Here is a 16,527-nt window from a genome sequence, read left to right as displayed (position 1 = left end):
TTGACGGAGCTCATCTCTCTGCCAGGAATGTACCAACCGCTGCTGCAACGCCACCACCTGCACCCTGAAGCCAGAGGCCGTGTGCGCCCACGGGCTGTGTTGTGAAGACTGCCAGGTGAGCTCACACAGTGACCTTGGCCCCAAGGTCACCGACCGGTGTGGGTGATTGAATCTGATGCAGGGCCAGTGCTTGTCCTACCAAACTGATGATTCCTGTTCATTGCCAATCATCTGGGATGTGTTCTTTACTTACGGGCTGCAAGCATCTGTAGTGCAACATTACTGATCCTTTGATCTTGTAGAGGCTTATCTCGGTGACAATAGCCATTCAAGGAAAAGCAGACTCCACCTCATCACTCCAAGTCTCCCCGCCTGGTGCTAAGAACACTGGAGGCCAAGAATCTGTACATGGCATCCCATAGGGGCTCATGGAAACATCCTGATCGTAATGTCCTCCAAACAGAAGATGCTCAGTCTGACCAGGAGAGCTGCTGGGACTGCGTTTGCTTTGGCAGTCTCATTGTTTGTCTCATTATTCAGAGCTGATAGGTGACAGAAGAGAAGTCTGAGCTTTTAATTCAGCAGTTCCAAGGGTAGAGTTTTATTTCTTGTTCCTTAAGCAATTGATCTTGGCATGCAGCTTACAGGAAACTGCCTCTTACCAGCCCGCCGGAGCACAGTGATTTAGAAGTGCATCGTAATGTTTTATGTTCTGCCTTCCTTTGTCCCCTCCTGATGGTCATGAACTTCTGAGGAATGCTGAAAGAAGCTGGCATTCCCTGGCATCCAGCTACTGGGGATGGAAGGTACCAGAAAGGGGCTGAAGGAAGATAGGAACAGGCTGAGCTTAAACCAGGAGAGGCTCCAGAGGGCCACAGGGAGACAGGGGAAGGAGGGCCTGTGGCAATGCCTGGATGCAATCCACTTTAGTGACTTTTCTACTACTCCTTACAAATTCCAGGCCTTTCAAAAACTGGCAGGGGTCTTTTCTCTCTGTGCTGATGGGTGTGCAGGGAACCAAGGCTAGAGCTCAAAGGTCTCCAGCTGGCTGGCCTCAGACAAGCTATTCTGACAAAGCAAGAAGACAAAGCAGTGGTCAGAGGGGCTCAAATGCATTTGCCACCCCCATCCTTCAGTACCCTCTGTTTTCCTTCAACTCTAACTCATCCCATAAAGAGGTTTGTAGTTCTGTAATACTGATACTGCAATTATGCCCTCCGAATTATATTTTACTATAATTTGCTCACAAAGGTTAACTAAAAATACAAATGACCACTCGAGACCTGGGATGGATTGCTGGGCACTGGGCACTCATACCTTGTACTCCTAGTTATTCAGCAGGCTGAGATCTGAGGCTCAAGGTTCAAAGCCAGCCTAAGCAGAAAAGTCCATAAGACTCTTTGTTTCCAACTAACCAGCAAAAAGCTGAAAGCAGAGGTGTGGCTCAAGTAGCAGAGCACCACCAGCCTTGAGTGAAAAAAGCTCAGGGACAGCGCTCAGGCCCTGAGTTCAAGCCCCAGTACCAGCAGAGCGGCGGGGAGAGAGGGAGGGAGGAGGGAAAGGAAAGAGGGAGGAATGGAGAGAAGGAGAGGAGGTGAAGGAGATAGAGAAAAGAAAAGAGAGATGGTATTGACAGCTAGAGAACTAGGTGGTGGAGGTGGCAGAGCCAGCCAGCAGCTTGGCTGTCCATCAGGAAACTCTGACGCTGCAGGTCAGTCATTTGGCCACCTCCCTTACAGGAGAAAGGCAAACCCCAGAGCAAGACTCTCCAAGTCAGGGGCTTCCCTGAATCCTCACACAACTCCACAGGCTGCACTGCTCTGCCCCTGAGCACCCCCCTCCCCTTGAGCACGCATGCTATCAGCCACCCTGTCCTTCTAGCTGAAGCCGCCAGGAACGTCGTGTAGGAGCACCAGCAACTCCTGCGACCTCCCGGAGTTCTGCACAGGAGCCAGTCCTCACTGCCCAGCCAACGTCTACCTGCACGACGGGCACCCATGCCAGGGAGTGGATGGCTACTGCTACAATGGCGTCTGCCAGACCCACGAGCAGCAGTGCGTCACCCTCTGGGGCCCAGGTGCGTGGCTGTCTCCAGTTCCACACCAGGCTGGGGACATGCGGTCTGTGTCTGTGTGTAAGTCCCGGTTCCTGGAGCCTGCCCCGGGGGAGCTGAGTGTGGACTAACGCGAGAGGCAGGAAGGCCCACAGCGTGGCACCCATGGGTGGCAGGGAAGAGTCGGCTGGGACTCAGCATGCATGGGGGTGGACAGACGAAACTCCCCACCACCCTCAGATTGTGGTAATGTCTCGAGTTCAAATGTGGACCCCAGTGAAGGATTGAGGGGGCCGAGGAGAGGTGGCACTTCCGCTGCATAGTTATACAGCAGAGTCCCCAGATCCAACTTGAGCAGATCTGTGAACCCCAAAGGACAGAAAGTAGTGCGCCAACTCCCAAACAGGAAAGCCTGTCGCAGGGACGTGAGGACCAACAGGGTGGGAAGTTGGCACCAAGCTTGGATACCACAGGTTTTTTCCTTTCCTTTTCTTTTTGCCAGTCCTGGGGTGTGAACTCGGGGCCTGGGCACTGTTCCTGAGCTTCTTTTGCTCAAGGCTAGCGCTCTACCACTTGAGCCACAGCACCACGTCTGGCTTTTTCTCTTTATGTGGTACTGAGGAATCGAACCCAGGGCTTCCAGCATGCTAGGCAAGCGCTCTACCACTGAGCCACCTTCCCAGCTCCTACACCAAGCTTGAAGAGGGAACATGAGGCAGGTGTATAAGAGTCTGGACTGCCATGTTCTATGACAGGTTTGATGTGGAGTCTAGAGAAGGAGGGTGGCCAGGATGTGACAGCCAGCACCAGCATACCTGGGCCAAGCAGAGGTCCTGTGCTCCCTGTGCCCTGGAGTGAGGCCTTCCGTGGGCACTCTGCCAGCTGTCCCTTCCTGGCCTCCAGCGCCAGAGGCAGGGACCACAACAGCAGCACTGCAGAAGGTGAAGCTAAAATTCCAAGACAGGAAGTTCACTTCCCAGGATGCATGATGGGATTTGAACTTGGACACTGTGGCCCAGCACCTACAATCCTCATAGGCTGCAGTCACCCCCAAACATAAGGAGGTGGTGGCTGAAGTCCCTCGACAGCTGTCAGAGGAGAAGCTCAGAGACAGAGGGGAAGGCTTGGAGCCCTGTGTGTGTGCCTACCTTCCACTCCTCCATTCTAGAGTCAGAGATCTGGGGCCTTAACCACCCCTGTAAACCATTTTGGATTTGCTCCCCGTCCCCAGCTCCCAGGATTCCATCAGAGAATCCCATGAGGAGGGCTCTCCAGTGTTTTGTCTTTTTTTTCCTTTCCCTTACTGCTTGCTTGAAATTAAAAGGTGACCTCAGTGCCGTTCTGAGACCCTAGCGCCAGCAAAGCCATGCGGTCAGCCAGGCTGCGACCCAGAGCCCAGCGAGCTCAGACATCTACTCCAGCAGGAGGGAAATCTGAGATGATTCTGGCTTCGGGAATGATGGGAAAAATAAATGAGAGCAGAAACTGATGGCTGAGCACAGAAGCTGGGGTTTCAGTGCCACGTGGAAGCAGAGAGCAAGTGTGGAGAGCGTGTCCTGCTGTGGGCTCCATTGTTCAGCCAAAGATGTCCCTGTGCCCTTGAGCTCCCTGAGCAGGCTGGTCGTGGGGATGGCATCTGTGGGTACACTTGGGCTGGTAGAACAAGGAGGCCCGGGGCCTCTGGTCCTCAGGCTCCATCCTGGAGGCCTAGCACCCCTCAGCTCTGGTCAACTTCTCCAGCCAGCTATGACTTGCTTGGGGCAGGAGCAGGGATGCCTGTTGTACTGGCAAGGACCGGTAAGGTGCTCACTGTATACGCCTCAAACGGCTACAGGGCTTTGAATAGCTCAGTGACCTCAGACACCTTTCAGCCAAGTGAGGTCACTCTGGGACAGCAGCTGCTGCTGCGTGCCGGATCCTCGAGGCCTCGTGTGTCCGTGGGGCCTCCTTCCTCCCCACCTTCCTCCCACCTTCCTCCCCGCTCTTCTGCCGTCAGTAAACTCCTTTCTGAGAAGACAGAGGCCTTCTGGCAGGTCCTTCCAGGGAAAGCTCTGCCCCAGGGCACACCCCCACTCCCAGCTGTGCCTGGACGTGCTCTGTAGTGCCCTGCTCGGCTGTCACTCCTGGCCTCCCTCCAAAGTGAGGTCAGATGGAACTCCACAGCTCTCTCTGAGCCACTCTGCCCTGTGACTCAACTGGCCATATGCCCTCGATTCATAGTGACAGAGGCTGGTGTTCATTCTCTCACCGGACTAGGCCTTTCCAAGTTGCCTACAGAGAGAGAACAAGGGAGGGGGAGAGAAAAAGAGAGGAAGAAAGGTGAGAGGGACAGAGAGACAGGCAGACTGACACAGCAGAGAACCAGACAGGAAGACCGACAGCAGGAAATGCAGCCCTCAGACACGCTTTTCCTAAACAAGCGACAGAAACAGTACCTATTGCAACTCTCAGAACCCTTGTGGACCGGGTGAGCCAGGGTGCTGCTCAGGAAGCTATGTCTCATTCCTGAGGAGGGGCTTTCTCAGATCCGCCCCCCTCAGTTCTTTTCTCTGCCAACCACCCTCTCCGTGATCACTGGACAGACCTTGGACTGGAGATAGCAGGTTTGCTAGGAGTGGTCCATTGCACTTATGCCAAACCCATAATGGAACCAGGTCCAGAAACCACCTCAGGCCCAAGACCCTGGGGCCCAGTGAACCTCTGCCAGCCCCGTCTCAGGACAAATCACCCACAGACTCCTCAGGAGAGCAGAGAATGTGGAAGACCACCACAAGCTGTGGTTCTCGAGACCAGTGGCCTCTTAGAATGGGCTTTTGCCCCCACTTACAGGTATGAGGGAAACCTCTCCATAGCAGTGGGGCAGCCAAAACTCACTCTAGCCGGGCACCCGTGGCTCACACCTATAATCCTAGCTACTCGGGGGTTGATATCTGAGGATCATGGTTCAAAGCCAGCCCCGGCAGTAAAGTCCATGAGACTGTTATCTCCAATGAACCACCAGAAAACCGGGAGTGGCGCTGTGGCTCAAGTGGTAGAGCGCTCACTTTGAGCTGAAGAGCAGTTAGCCCAGACCTGCAATTCAAGCCCCATGGCCGGCAAAAAATTAAAATTTTAAAAAAAATCCTCACTCTGTGAATCTCCTGCCACCACTGAGCCAACCACGACCTTCGCGAGTTACAGGAGCACAATTTTATCATTCTATAGTTTTGGAGGTCAGAATTGGCAGGACTGCTGTTCCTAAAGGTCTGTAGGACATCTGTCTTCCTGCCTTCTTGAGCTTTCAGGAACCACCTGCATTCCTGGCTCCTGGCTCCTCCTCTGTCTTCAAACTGTCCTGGCCTCTGCGTCGGTAGTCACATCTCTTTGTCCATCCCTTGACCTTCCTGCCTCACCCCCATAAGGACCCTTGTGATTATATCAGGGCTACCCAAGATAGTCTTTCCAGGATCTTCAATCACGTCTGTAAAGCCCCTTCTCCATGTCCGGTGACAAAGTCACAGGTTCAGACTCAACTGTGGACCTTTTGGAGGAGTAGAGAGGGCTTGCATTGGACAGACCACTTAACTATAGTGCTCCTTTCAGCAATGTGCTCAGCCTGTTGTGCATCCGCTGTAAATTACATCTAGGAATCCGCCTGCTCCAAAGGCATTTTGTTAGCCTCTATCGGGTCAATAATCTTATCATATTTAGTAGATCAAATTTGGGACCATTCCTGATGCAGAGCCCCTTGTAAATCTAAATTCTATAAACAAGATGCATCTGGGGTTGGCAGGAGCCACTGGACTCTGGAGTAAGACACTCAAGTTCTTGGGAGATTATGAACAAGACCCCTGTGTGGATGGTGGGTAGGACACAGGAGAGCAGACAACTGGTAGACCTCATCTACCCCATGGAAGAGGAAGGGCATTTCTAGCATCCAGATGGGATCAATAAGGCACACAGGGACAAGTGTAGGTAGCTCTGTCTATGTCGTGCTCAGGCTGTGACTTGGAGAAAAGAGATCCTCATTTGTCACCTGTTCTCTCATTTGTTAAGTATCTGTTGGCATCCTGCTATGTGGAAGATGCTGACGAGAGCCCCATTCTGCCAGATGCACACGCTTCCCTCAGTCCCCTTGCCTTTGCTACATCAGTGTCCTCTGGGAACTGCTGATTTGGGACAACTGCAGCCCTGGGGGCAGAGGTGACTTCCTCAGCCAGGCCTCTGGCCAGCCAGCTGTCCGGGATAGAGAGCATTGAACTGCTTTGTTACAGGGGTTAGTATAAATTAGCTTTTTTGTGCATCAGGAAGAAGATGCTGTTCAGGCTGCATTCGCAGTATTTTGTTCCCCCCAACAGCAGTAAGTGTCTAGGGTCTGGACTGTGTTTGCATGGGGTCAGTCGGAGGCCTCCAGGGAGGCAGAGTTACAAAGTCCTTGCTGTGGCGGCAGTGCCACTTACCCCAGTGACCTGGCTTACTTGTTGAGTCATCCAGAACTCTCCAGTTACATCCAGGACGCCTGTTACTCACTTGCCAGAGCTGGCTACCCCAACACTGACCGGATGAAGCCCTTCCTTCCAGCTAACTATTCCATTTAGGAATGAGCTTTTCTCAATCCAGCACTACATTGCAATAAAATACTCCTGCATCCAAATCTTTCCACAAATGAAATGATAGAAAATTCAAAACATATGCCTGCTACTCCAAAACGGCAAAGTGACACACTTTCACAATAGTTTTTGAAGTTTTTATTCATTCATTTGTTTTCTAATTGCTGTTGTTGATCATCTTCCTGTTGGCTGGGAGTTTTCTTTCCCTCCCACAGATCTTGCATCTCCAGACTTTCTATGCTGATCCCAAGGACATAAATGTCCCTGGTAGTTCAATGCTGGCATTTAGCATTCTTGGTCCAATTCCGTCTTAGTGTCCACTAAGATTTTGTTGGGATGGTGGTTGATATGGCTGAAATGCAGCTGGATTTTTTTTTATTAAGTCAGCAGATTTCCTTTTGCCAGTGTTTGTCAAAACCATTACCATGGTGACTGACAACTTGGCTTGGCAATTAATCTCACAGATAACTATATGGTAACTACATGCCTGAAGCCACACAGAACTTACCTTGGGGAAATCCTGGAACATGCTAGTGTTTATCTATTTTATCACTCACCAGAATCTAGTGTCATTTGATTTATGCAGCGTGAGCTGGCCAGATGATTTTTATGGGCTGGTAAATATTCAGTGTTTATCTGCAAGGCTGCTTTATACGAGCTCAGCTTAGTGAAATCCACCTGGGGCCCTGCATTTACTAATCACCTACAAGCCTAGTGGTTACAGATGGAGGAACGGATAGCATTTGCCAAGAGGCATATTGTTTAGGAATCAGGAAAACCTTCCTTTGGTTCATAGTGTTGGGATGAAATGATAACATTTTCAGTGATAACATGGGGGACTTCATTTTCTGATGAATACAAAGCCTGATTTGGAGAATAAAGGACGGAGAGAACAAGCCAGAGTCCCAATTGTTTGTACAAATGCCTTTGTATGTAGGTATTAGCAACAACGGCTGGGGAAATGAGCGACAGAGGGAGGCAATAGCTGATTGACTGAACAGAGGAGTACGTTTGCATAATAGAATCATTTGAAGTAAAAGCATACAAGGAGTAAACTAGGAGCTTCATTGGAGAGGCCATCATCTCTCTCTCAAAAGACGTAATGACATTGGGAACTTCCAAACTACAATTACAAATGTAAGTTATATCACTCCAAAGATAAAACTGGTAATTAAAGTCTATCACTTGCAACATAATTATAAAATGCAGTGTGATATCAAAATTCCCTCTGAAAGGCTAAATTTTATCTCTTGATAATGGCAAAACATCTAAGTGTTCCATTATTAAGAACTCAAAGGCTTTAAATTGATATACTATAAGAATGATAAGAAAACGCATCATTCCTCCTAAGAGATAGCCATGAAGCCTACCAACTGTAAAGACATGAAATTCAGCATTTGCAAGTGCCACCGCTTTGAATCCCCACTCTGCCCTTTGTAACGTCTTCCGGGTGAACACAAGTCCACTTTTTAACATGATGGACCACTCTGTCTCTAGGAAAAATAAGAGCTGGCAGCTAACATACCGTAGCCATGTGCAGTAATCTGATGTCCCTCCCTGCCCTCCTCCACCAGCTACCACGTCTGGAGAGGCCAGGAGCCGGAAGTCCTTTGCGATTGGCACCTCTGAGTCCCTTTCCTTTGCGGCCCAAGCTCAGCTGTACCCCACGGTAGCCCTCTTGAGCTTCCCCCCTTCCAAGTTCTCATTTTCTCAGATGGAGGAACTGCCATTTCTCTTTTCTGGAACTGAAGTGTCCATCTTTTCATGGCCTTACATAAAGCAGCTCAGTAATTCCTCACTCTGCACGAATCCATGAAGAGCCGAAGTCTCAGTAAAGCTCAGCAGGATGATGCCGGTGCAGAATCCTGGTGGCTTCCGTGGGAGCTGCCAGTGGCAGGCGAGCATGACTGGTGCATAGGAATGGTGAGCTCTAGCCGGGTGCTCACAGCCCCAGGAGGTGGCTGCGGACCCTGCCTGGCAGGATCCTAATACCTCACCTTGAAGGTAGAGACAGCAAAGGCGTGTCACAAACTAGAACGAGTCATAACTGCGTCCTCATAACTCTGATTCGTTTTAAACCCCGTGGTCAGGTCTGGGTTCTGGGAGGTTGGCATCCTGCCCACTGGAAGCTTAGGAGAAGTGTGCAACCCACAGGCCAGTGAGGGAGAGAAGAGAGAAGGTGGGCCAGTCCCACCTTCCCACTGGGGGCAGTGCGTTCTGAAGGATGCACCACACTCGCCTGACTTCCTCGTAGGTGACGGTGGATACCACTATGCACAGGAGTCCTGGAGCTTCCACGCCGCAGACCTCCTTTGCATGCTGTCTTTGCCTGGCTGTAAACCGTGCTAACAATGGCTGTTCCCTGCTGGGAACTGTCGTGACACTCAGGACTCCAGACTTCATAGTCTCTGAGAGAAGTCTGCTTTGCAAAAATAGGCATACATTGAAGCCAGTGTCTTCTCTTAGAGAAGGACTGGAAGCATTGTGTACAATCTCTGTGTTGCTCATTTGTTCTCTGTCTTTCTCTGTGTGTGTCTCTCTCTTTCTCTGTATCTCCCTGTCTGTCACTATGTGTCTGTCTGTCTCTGTCTCCCTCCTTTCCTCCTTCCCCATATTAGTCATCATTCCTCTTCGGAGCCTTCCCTGGCTTGCGCTTTCTCACCGGAATTGTGTGGGATGTTGCTGAAGAGAGTAGCTTCCCTTGCCTGCAGCCAGCTCTTTCCTGCTCCAGATTGAATCTGGCCACACAGGTAGGCCTCATCTCCGGAGAGGCTGCGCGTGCCAGGGGCCCTGCATAGCAAGCCTCCAGAAGAGAGTGAGTGGTGAGCTGTGGGCTTTGCTGTGAACTGAGGTCAAAAGAGGGTGGTAGGCTGGCGGTGGCCATTCCAAGCTCCCATCACCAGTCAGTCAGAGTCTACAGACCTCTCTGAGCACAGAGGACATCTCTTCTCAGCCCTAAAGCCCAGTGATGCACTGAGAAATCCAGAAACACACTCCAGAGATGAAGACGCCATTGCGCTTTCTGTTCCAGGTGCTAAGCCTGCCCCCGGGATCTGCTTTGAGAGAGTCAACTCTGCAGGGGATCCCTATGGCAACTGTGGTAAAGATGCCAAGAGCGTATTCACCAAATGCGAGATGAGGTATGATGTCCACACTTCCAGCCACGCCATGGCTGTGTCTTCTCAGGTGACTTCGGGTGGGCTCCAAACTGTTCCTCCTTTGAAGTTGTTCCTTCTTGCCCTTCCAGAGATGTTAAATGTGGGAAAATCCAGTGCCAAGGAGGTGCCAGCCGACCAGTCATTGGTACCAATGCGGTTTCCATAGAAACAAATATCCCACTGCAGGAAGGAGGTCGGATTCTGTGCCGGGGGACCCATGTGTACCTGGGCGATGACATGCCCGACCCCGGCCTTGTGCTCGCAGGGACCAAGTGCGCAGATGGAAAAGTAAGACCCCAGTTCTCACTTGCATCATACATATAAGTCTGGAACGGGGCCCACTGAAAGACAGCCTGTTCAAGAACCGGGGGCTGAGATGGGCTTGTTTTCCTAAATCTACGTCTCCTTAGCATGCAATCTCTGGAATCCAGGCTTTTGGACCTAGAAGAAAGTGTTGATAAAGCTGAGGTCCCAGTCTGCCCAGGGAGATACAGATGAGTGGGAGTCAAAATCGTCTTCCCAGCCCTTTTGTGTTTAATAAGTCATTTCTTCACCCTGACTGTCAGGAAGGTTTCCAGCCAGGAAATTACTCTGGGAAGAAATGCAATAGTGGCGCGTATTACTTTTGGAAACAGGGCTGGGCTTTTGGCACCACATTCTCCAGTGCTTGTTCTCACCTGGACAAAGTGGGAGTCGGCTGAACTTTCAGAGACCCTGTTGAGAGAAGGGAAGAGGCGTCCATGGTGAGCCAAAGGGGAGCTGCTACCCTGAGATCATTTGAGACTGAAGAACAAAATCTGTTTTTTTAGAGACATAAATTGAGATGTTCATGTTCTGCTACACTGATAGTATTTTTTTTTACTAGACTTTCTCATCTGACTAAATGATAGCAAATTCATAAAACATTTTAGGGGGAAAAAAACACACATAAATCATCTCCCAGTGCTTTTTTGGATGATCATGAACCCCTCACAAAAGAGGAAGGACAGATATCTCTTCTGTCCCCTTACAGAATCCCACAGTCAGGAATGCCAGCCGTTCCTGCCCCGGCCCCTCCTGTCCCCAGCACTGGATGCTGTTTTCGGTGGAAAGGTGACAGCACAGTATGTCCCATGTTCTGTGGGACCCCTCACCAGCCTTTGCTTCTGTTCAGGCCTTTGCATTAAACAGTGCTGTCTGTAAGCCAGGGTACAGGTTATCAGCACCAAACAGTGGGGTTCCAAGGGCACCATTACTTTTGAAGATGGTCTTTAGCCTCTCCGGTGGGCTCCAAGCCAAGCGGCACCCACGCCCTGTGGTCCTAACAGGATCTCTTATTAGCTGGAATAGGACAGTCTCCTTGGTCAGGATCCTATCGCCCCTCAGAGCCGCTCACGTCCGGGCATTCACCTTGAGCTCATGACATCCGATGGTGACCTTCCATGGCAAAGCTTGCCTTGGTTACTAGGCTGCTTCTATATTCTAAGCATTTCTGGGTTCTACACATTAGACTCTTCTTCCTAACTTGTAACTTTTTTGTTTTTCTTTTTTCTTTGGCAGTTTTAGGGCTTGAACTCAGGGCCTGGGGGCTGTCCCTGAGCTCTGTTTGCTTAAGGCTAGTGCTCTACCACTTTGAACCACTTTCTGGTTTTTGAGTAGTTAATTGGAGATACGAGTCTCACAGGAACTTTTTCTGCCCAGGCTAGCTTCCAACCGTGATCCTGAGATCTCAGCCTCCTGAGCAGCTAGGCTTACAGGCGTGAGCAACCAGAGCCTGGCTCCTAACTCTAGAGAGGATCTGGTGTCTGTCACATACCTTTGAAATGAGGTAGACTCTTCCAACCAGCCCAGGGTCATTTCACAAAGCTCAGGTCATTTCCCCTACTTCGGCAGTGTCTGGGTAAGCACAAGGGGCCTGTTTTCCTCTGCTGAGCATTTCTGTTGATGGTTTATGTCACTGATGATCCTACTTGTCAGTCAGTATTTTGAAAAAGTTCTCATGGTTCACTATGCCCCTCAAAGATCTTTAGCTGTGGATTCTTGGAGTCTGTGAATTTGTCCAGGCTCCTCAGGTAAGGGACTAACCCATCTTGCCTTCCTTCTGTCTTTTAATGGAGATAAAATGCTGCACTAGGGCTGGGAATGTGGCTTAGTGGTAGAGGACTTGCCTAACATGCATGAAGCCCTGGGTATGATTCCTCAGTACCACATACACAGAAAACGCCGGAAGGGGTACTCGCCTTGAGCACAGAGAGGCTCAGGGTCAGTGTGCAAGCCATGAGCTTAAGCCCCAGGACCAGCAACATACATACATACATACATTACATACATACAGCAAGCTGCATTATATAGGATTCACAGCAAGCCCCCCTCCCACCTTGTGAGAACACCCATTACAGTTTCAGGATTGGCTACGACTATGAAGTGTAAGAATTCAATAGTGTTCACATGGGCCTGAGTCTTGGAAAAGGGCCACGTTGGGATTCAGACAGTAGAGACCCACAACTGAGCCAAACAGAACACTGTTAGGGTACATTGCCCTGGCAGAAGGAAGCGCTGTCTTGAAACTTTGTTCTGGGTTTTTGAGCTCACGTGTGGGAGGAGAGGGGAGACATCAGAGACGTTTGCTCTGTTCTTCCTTCCTCAGATCTGCCTCAACCGGCGATGCCAGAACGTCAGCGTCTTCGGCGTTCACGAGTGCGCCATGCAGTGCCACGGCCGGGGAGTAAGTCGCGCCGCTGCCTTGTCCTGCCTAGTGTCCCCGAGCACAGCATTCCGTGTAGAAAGACGTTCGCAATCCATGGCACTCTTTAAAGTCTGTTAGCTACGGTGGTGTCCTCTCGATATTTCTTCTGAGGACACTCATTGCTTCCGACCTTTACATGGCAGGAGAAATGTCATTTCCATCTTAACAAGGCAAATCAGATCGAGTCGTAATTATCTCTTAAATTAACATCCTGTGATTTCAAGAAAGCGTTCTGCCATCTTCAAAGTCGTTTCGAGGGTAACCCTGCTTCGTGGAGTGCTTCACGTTGTCACATCTCTACCACTTAAAATGACATCTTTTTTTTTTTTTTTTTTTGGTCGGTGGTGGGGCTTGAACTCTGGGCCTGGGCGCTGTCCCTCAGCTCTTCAGCTCAAGGCCAGCGTTCTACCACCTGAGCCACAGCACCAATTCCACTTTTTTTTGCTTATGTGGTTCTGAGGAATCAAACCCAGGGCCTCATGCATACGAGGCAGGCGCTGTACCACTGAGCCACCTTCCCAGCCCAACATTGTCACGTCTCACGGGGCTGTCCTTCTCTCTCCCAATGCTCCAAATGTGTCATTGAACCAAAATTCTTCCGAAAGGGACTGCAGCAAGGACAGCCATTGCACTGACAGTATGTTTTGAACACACCACGCAGTGGGTTTACACGCCCACAGGCTGTTACTTGGTTCAAAAGGTCTGTAGGAAAGAAGAGGACTCCATTTTAAATATAATGTCTTTGTCCCCATGGTTTCCAATGGAACCATGTTCATCTTGATTAGCCAGGCCAGTGGTTCAGTTTTGTTTTTCTGAATTTTTTTTCTACAGAAATCATGTTCCAAGTGCTTTCCCACAATTCATGCATGGGAGGGGGTAGGGTGGGGAGGGTGGGGCAGTTTCTCTGCCACACGGGGGTGGGGGGTAGGAGGGGGGAGGGGGGTGCGAGGGGTTGTGGCTGAATGTTGAGTGGGAGGCCATTCAGGGCTTTGTGCAAAGTCCATTGGGCAGATTGTCAGCAGTACCTTCCAGGAATCAGCCAAGAGGCTCAGACTTCCGCAGACCTTACCGCAGGTGAGGGAGCCCTGCCTGGCCACGGCGCCACAGGAAGACACCGCCCACTTCACAGCTCTTCTCCACAGTCGGCCTTCATCTTAGGAGCAATTGGGCAGATGGTTGGATCGATCAAAAAGCAGGGAGCCGTCCCTGTAAACAGGAAGTGATCACTAGTGGCGCACGCCTGCTCTGAGCATTTTATTTGGCCTTTAAATATTGAAGTGTACCCACCCGACTTCTGTATATAAACTGCTCAGAAGCTCATCCCTCTGACCCATAGTTTGTTTCCTGCGGTGAAGAACAACTTAGACGTGCTCCCTAGAAGCCACGCGCTCTGGGCTTCGTGCTGGGACTCCACTGGCGTGTGGAGTCGTTGCCTGCTTTACACACCTATCATTAGTGAGTCCGTAGGTTCAGGGACTTCTGCCATCGCCGTCCCTCGGCACCTTGTGTCCCTCCATGAAGGGTGCTCATCTTCCATCCGGTGCTGGTGCTGGGCTCAGCGAGGGCAGAGCCATCCGCTTCTTGTCTGCAGCCTTTCCTGCCACGGCCCTGGCATCCTCTGTCTTCACAAGGGAGAGCTGGGGAAAGGCCCCAGGCCCCAGGCTGCAAGGCGGAGGTGGGCATTCCGGAGCAGGTGTCAGGCGGGCTGGGAGGAAGCGCAGCAGCTGCCCTGTGCCCTCCCTCAGGTAGCAGGGACGGTGGGTGAGCCTTGCTCCTGCTGCTGGTGGGGAGACCGAGAGCCGCACGGCCTCCGTCCACCTCCTGTCCGCCGAAGCACAGCCTCCGATGTCCCAGGTCCCTGATGCAGGTCCCTGTCCACTGCCCATCACAGTGGGAGAGTCACCGTCAAGAAGGAGGCCGGAGCCGGGGAGGCTTTGGTGTCTTGAGAGCGTTTGCTCCCCGGCCCAGGCGTTGACGCGGCTGCGTGCTGCCAGTGAGGTTCGCTGAGTGTGGGGGTGCTGGTGACCCCAGTGATCTTGTATCTGCTGCGACGCTCAAGTTGGACGCGAGGACTTACCATGCTTCAGGAGGACGTGCCCCTCACGGCTGCCCCCCTCCCCCCTCCCCCCCCCCCCCCCCCCGCTGTCTTAAAGGTGTGCAACAACAGGAAGAGCTGCCACTGCGAGGCGCGCTGGGCGCCTCCCTTCTGTGACAAGTTTGGCTTTGGCGGAAGCACAGACAGCGGCCCCACCCGGCAAGCAGGTGAGTGGCGCCCCCCCCCCCCCCCCCCCCCCCCGCGAGGTGCTGAGCGGCCGGGAAGCCGTGAGCCCGCACTCAATGCGCGCACGTGGCCCAGCCCAACCCGCTGCCCTGTCACCGATCTTTCCAGAAGCCCCCGGACTCTGCCGTGGCTGCAGTGTGTGTCACACGTCAGCCTGTGACGCAGTGTCTGTAGCAGACTTCCAGAGGACTGTGAACATCCTGGTCATTTCCGAGGACTTGATAACAGCCAGCCCCTCCAGGCCACCTCCGCGGGCCGCGAGGCTCCGTGCCTTCCAAAACTCTGACCGGGGTTTTAATAAAGCTGCCTGTCCCCAGAGCCCCGCGTCGTGGAGCCTGTGCGCAAGCTTCTCCACCGCAGCCGCGCTGGGACCCTCTGGTCACTTCTCCTCGGGTCACGGTGCAGGACGGCCTTCTCTGAGTTCACATCTCATGACCAAAGGCCCCTCCGAAGCCATTCTCTCCTTTATAGTAGAAGCCAGGCAAAAGGTGGCAGGCCGCCAGCAGGGGGCGCCGCTGCCCTGGCTCCCTTGGTGCTCAGTGGGCCCCTGGTGACAAGGAAACCATGACCAATGCTGCCTCAGAGGGGACCTCGCGTCCCCAAGGCCTGCTGTGACCAGCAGTGTGGAATCCGTGGCTTTGCCATCGTTTCCATGACAACAGACACAACAGTGCGTGCGTGTGGGGCCAGGGAACCCTCGCAGGGCTCAGGGCGGGGACAGCAGGCACATGTGCGGCCGCCTCCCCTCCGAAGGAGGACAGCAGCTCCTGCGCTGTCCCTCCCTCAAGTGCAGCAAGCGGGAAAGGCCAGAATGCCTTCCCTTGTGTCCAGCATCCGCTGAAGTGGGTGGAGCCAGGGACCGCTCTGCCCTTCAGGGCAGCTCAGCCTTGACAGCCAGGCTCCTGCTGCCACGTGATATTCCAGTAGGACTTTCAAGGGTTTATTGTACAAAAAGTAAAGATTACTTTGTTGCTTTGGTTTGATTTTTCTGCCAATCCTGGGGCTTGGACTGGGGGCCTGGGCGCTGTCCCTGAGCTTTTGGGTTCAAGGCTAATGTTCTACCCCTTGAGCCACAGCTCCATTTCTGGCTTTCTGTAGTTTGTTAAACTGAAGAGTCTCACAGACTTTGCTGCCCAGGTTTGGCTTCAAACCGCAGTCCTCAGGATTCCATGTGTGAGCCACCAGCACCTGGTGTAATGTTTGTGTTTTATCAAGGGCCCTGCCACCCAGCCTGTCTCTGTTCAAGTCGACCCAATTATCACCCAAGGAGGCTGGAGGAGAACGCACAAACTGCGTATCACTCCAGTACAGACTCGCGCTACAGTGTGCATCGCATGTAGTGTTCCCAGGGAGGCCTCAGATTTGAAAGTTTCCAAACACAAGATACAAAGGGGCTCTTCCCAGAGCAGGGGCTGCCGCCTCTCTCTGCCCCTCTGCAGAGGGTGAGCGAAAACTGGGGTAACGGAGGCCCCCTGCACGCTATCCCCGGCAGCTGAAGGGTTGTGTGCACACCCTCTGTGTGGAGCATACCTGAACACTGCTGGTGGGCAAACGGGATTGAGATCCCCCAGTTTGAATGAAGGCCCAAGTACCCAAGTAACCCTCCTGTACTTCCTAGCACTTCCGGTCTCCTCACTCAGCCTCCAACCATAGTCCAGTCAGAAAGCGACTCAGGGCTAACTGCACTCCTTCCCACATGCCCGACAAGTAAACAGAAGGCA

General features: G+C 52.2%; 1 protein-coding gene across 1 annotated transcript in view; it reads left to right on the top strand.

Annotated features, from left to right (window-relative positions):
* LOC138803857 (disintegrin and metalloproteinase domain-containing protein 12-like) overlaps positions 1-16,527 on the top strand; it is a 274,347-nt gene that overhangs the window by 233,514 nt on the left and 24,306 nt on the right. The window contains exons 13-18 of the mRNA XM_069987927.1: positions 26-115; positions 1,882-2,077; positions 9,674-9,782; positions 9,890-10,088; positions 12,427-12,504; positions 14,679-14,787. Of these exons, the coding sequence (XP_069844028.1) occupies positions 26-115; positions 1,882-2,077; positions 9,674-9,782; positions 9,890-10,088; positions 12,427-12,504; positions 14,679-14,787 (781 nt within the window). The remainder of the gene's footprint in view (positions 1-25; positions 116-1,881; positions 2,078-9,673; positions 9,783-9,889; positions 10,089-12,426; positions 12,505-14,678; positions 14,788-16,527) is intronic.

Source organism: Dipodomys merriami, unplaced genomic scaffold (assembly GCF_024711535.1).
Source record: "Dipodomys merriami isolate MVZ:Mamm:240054 unplaced genomic scaffold, mDipMer1.0.p SCAF_35, whole genome shotgun sequence".
Taxonomy (NCBI): domain Eukaryota; kingdom Metazoa; phylum Chordata; class Mammalia; order Rodentia; family Heteromyidae; genus Dipodomys; species Dipodomys merriami.
Note: the sequence above shows the minus strand (reverse complement) of the source record. Positions and strands in the feature narration are given on the sequence as shown.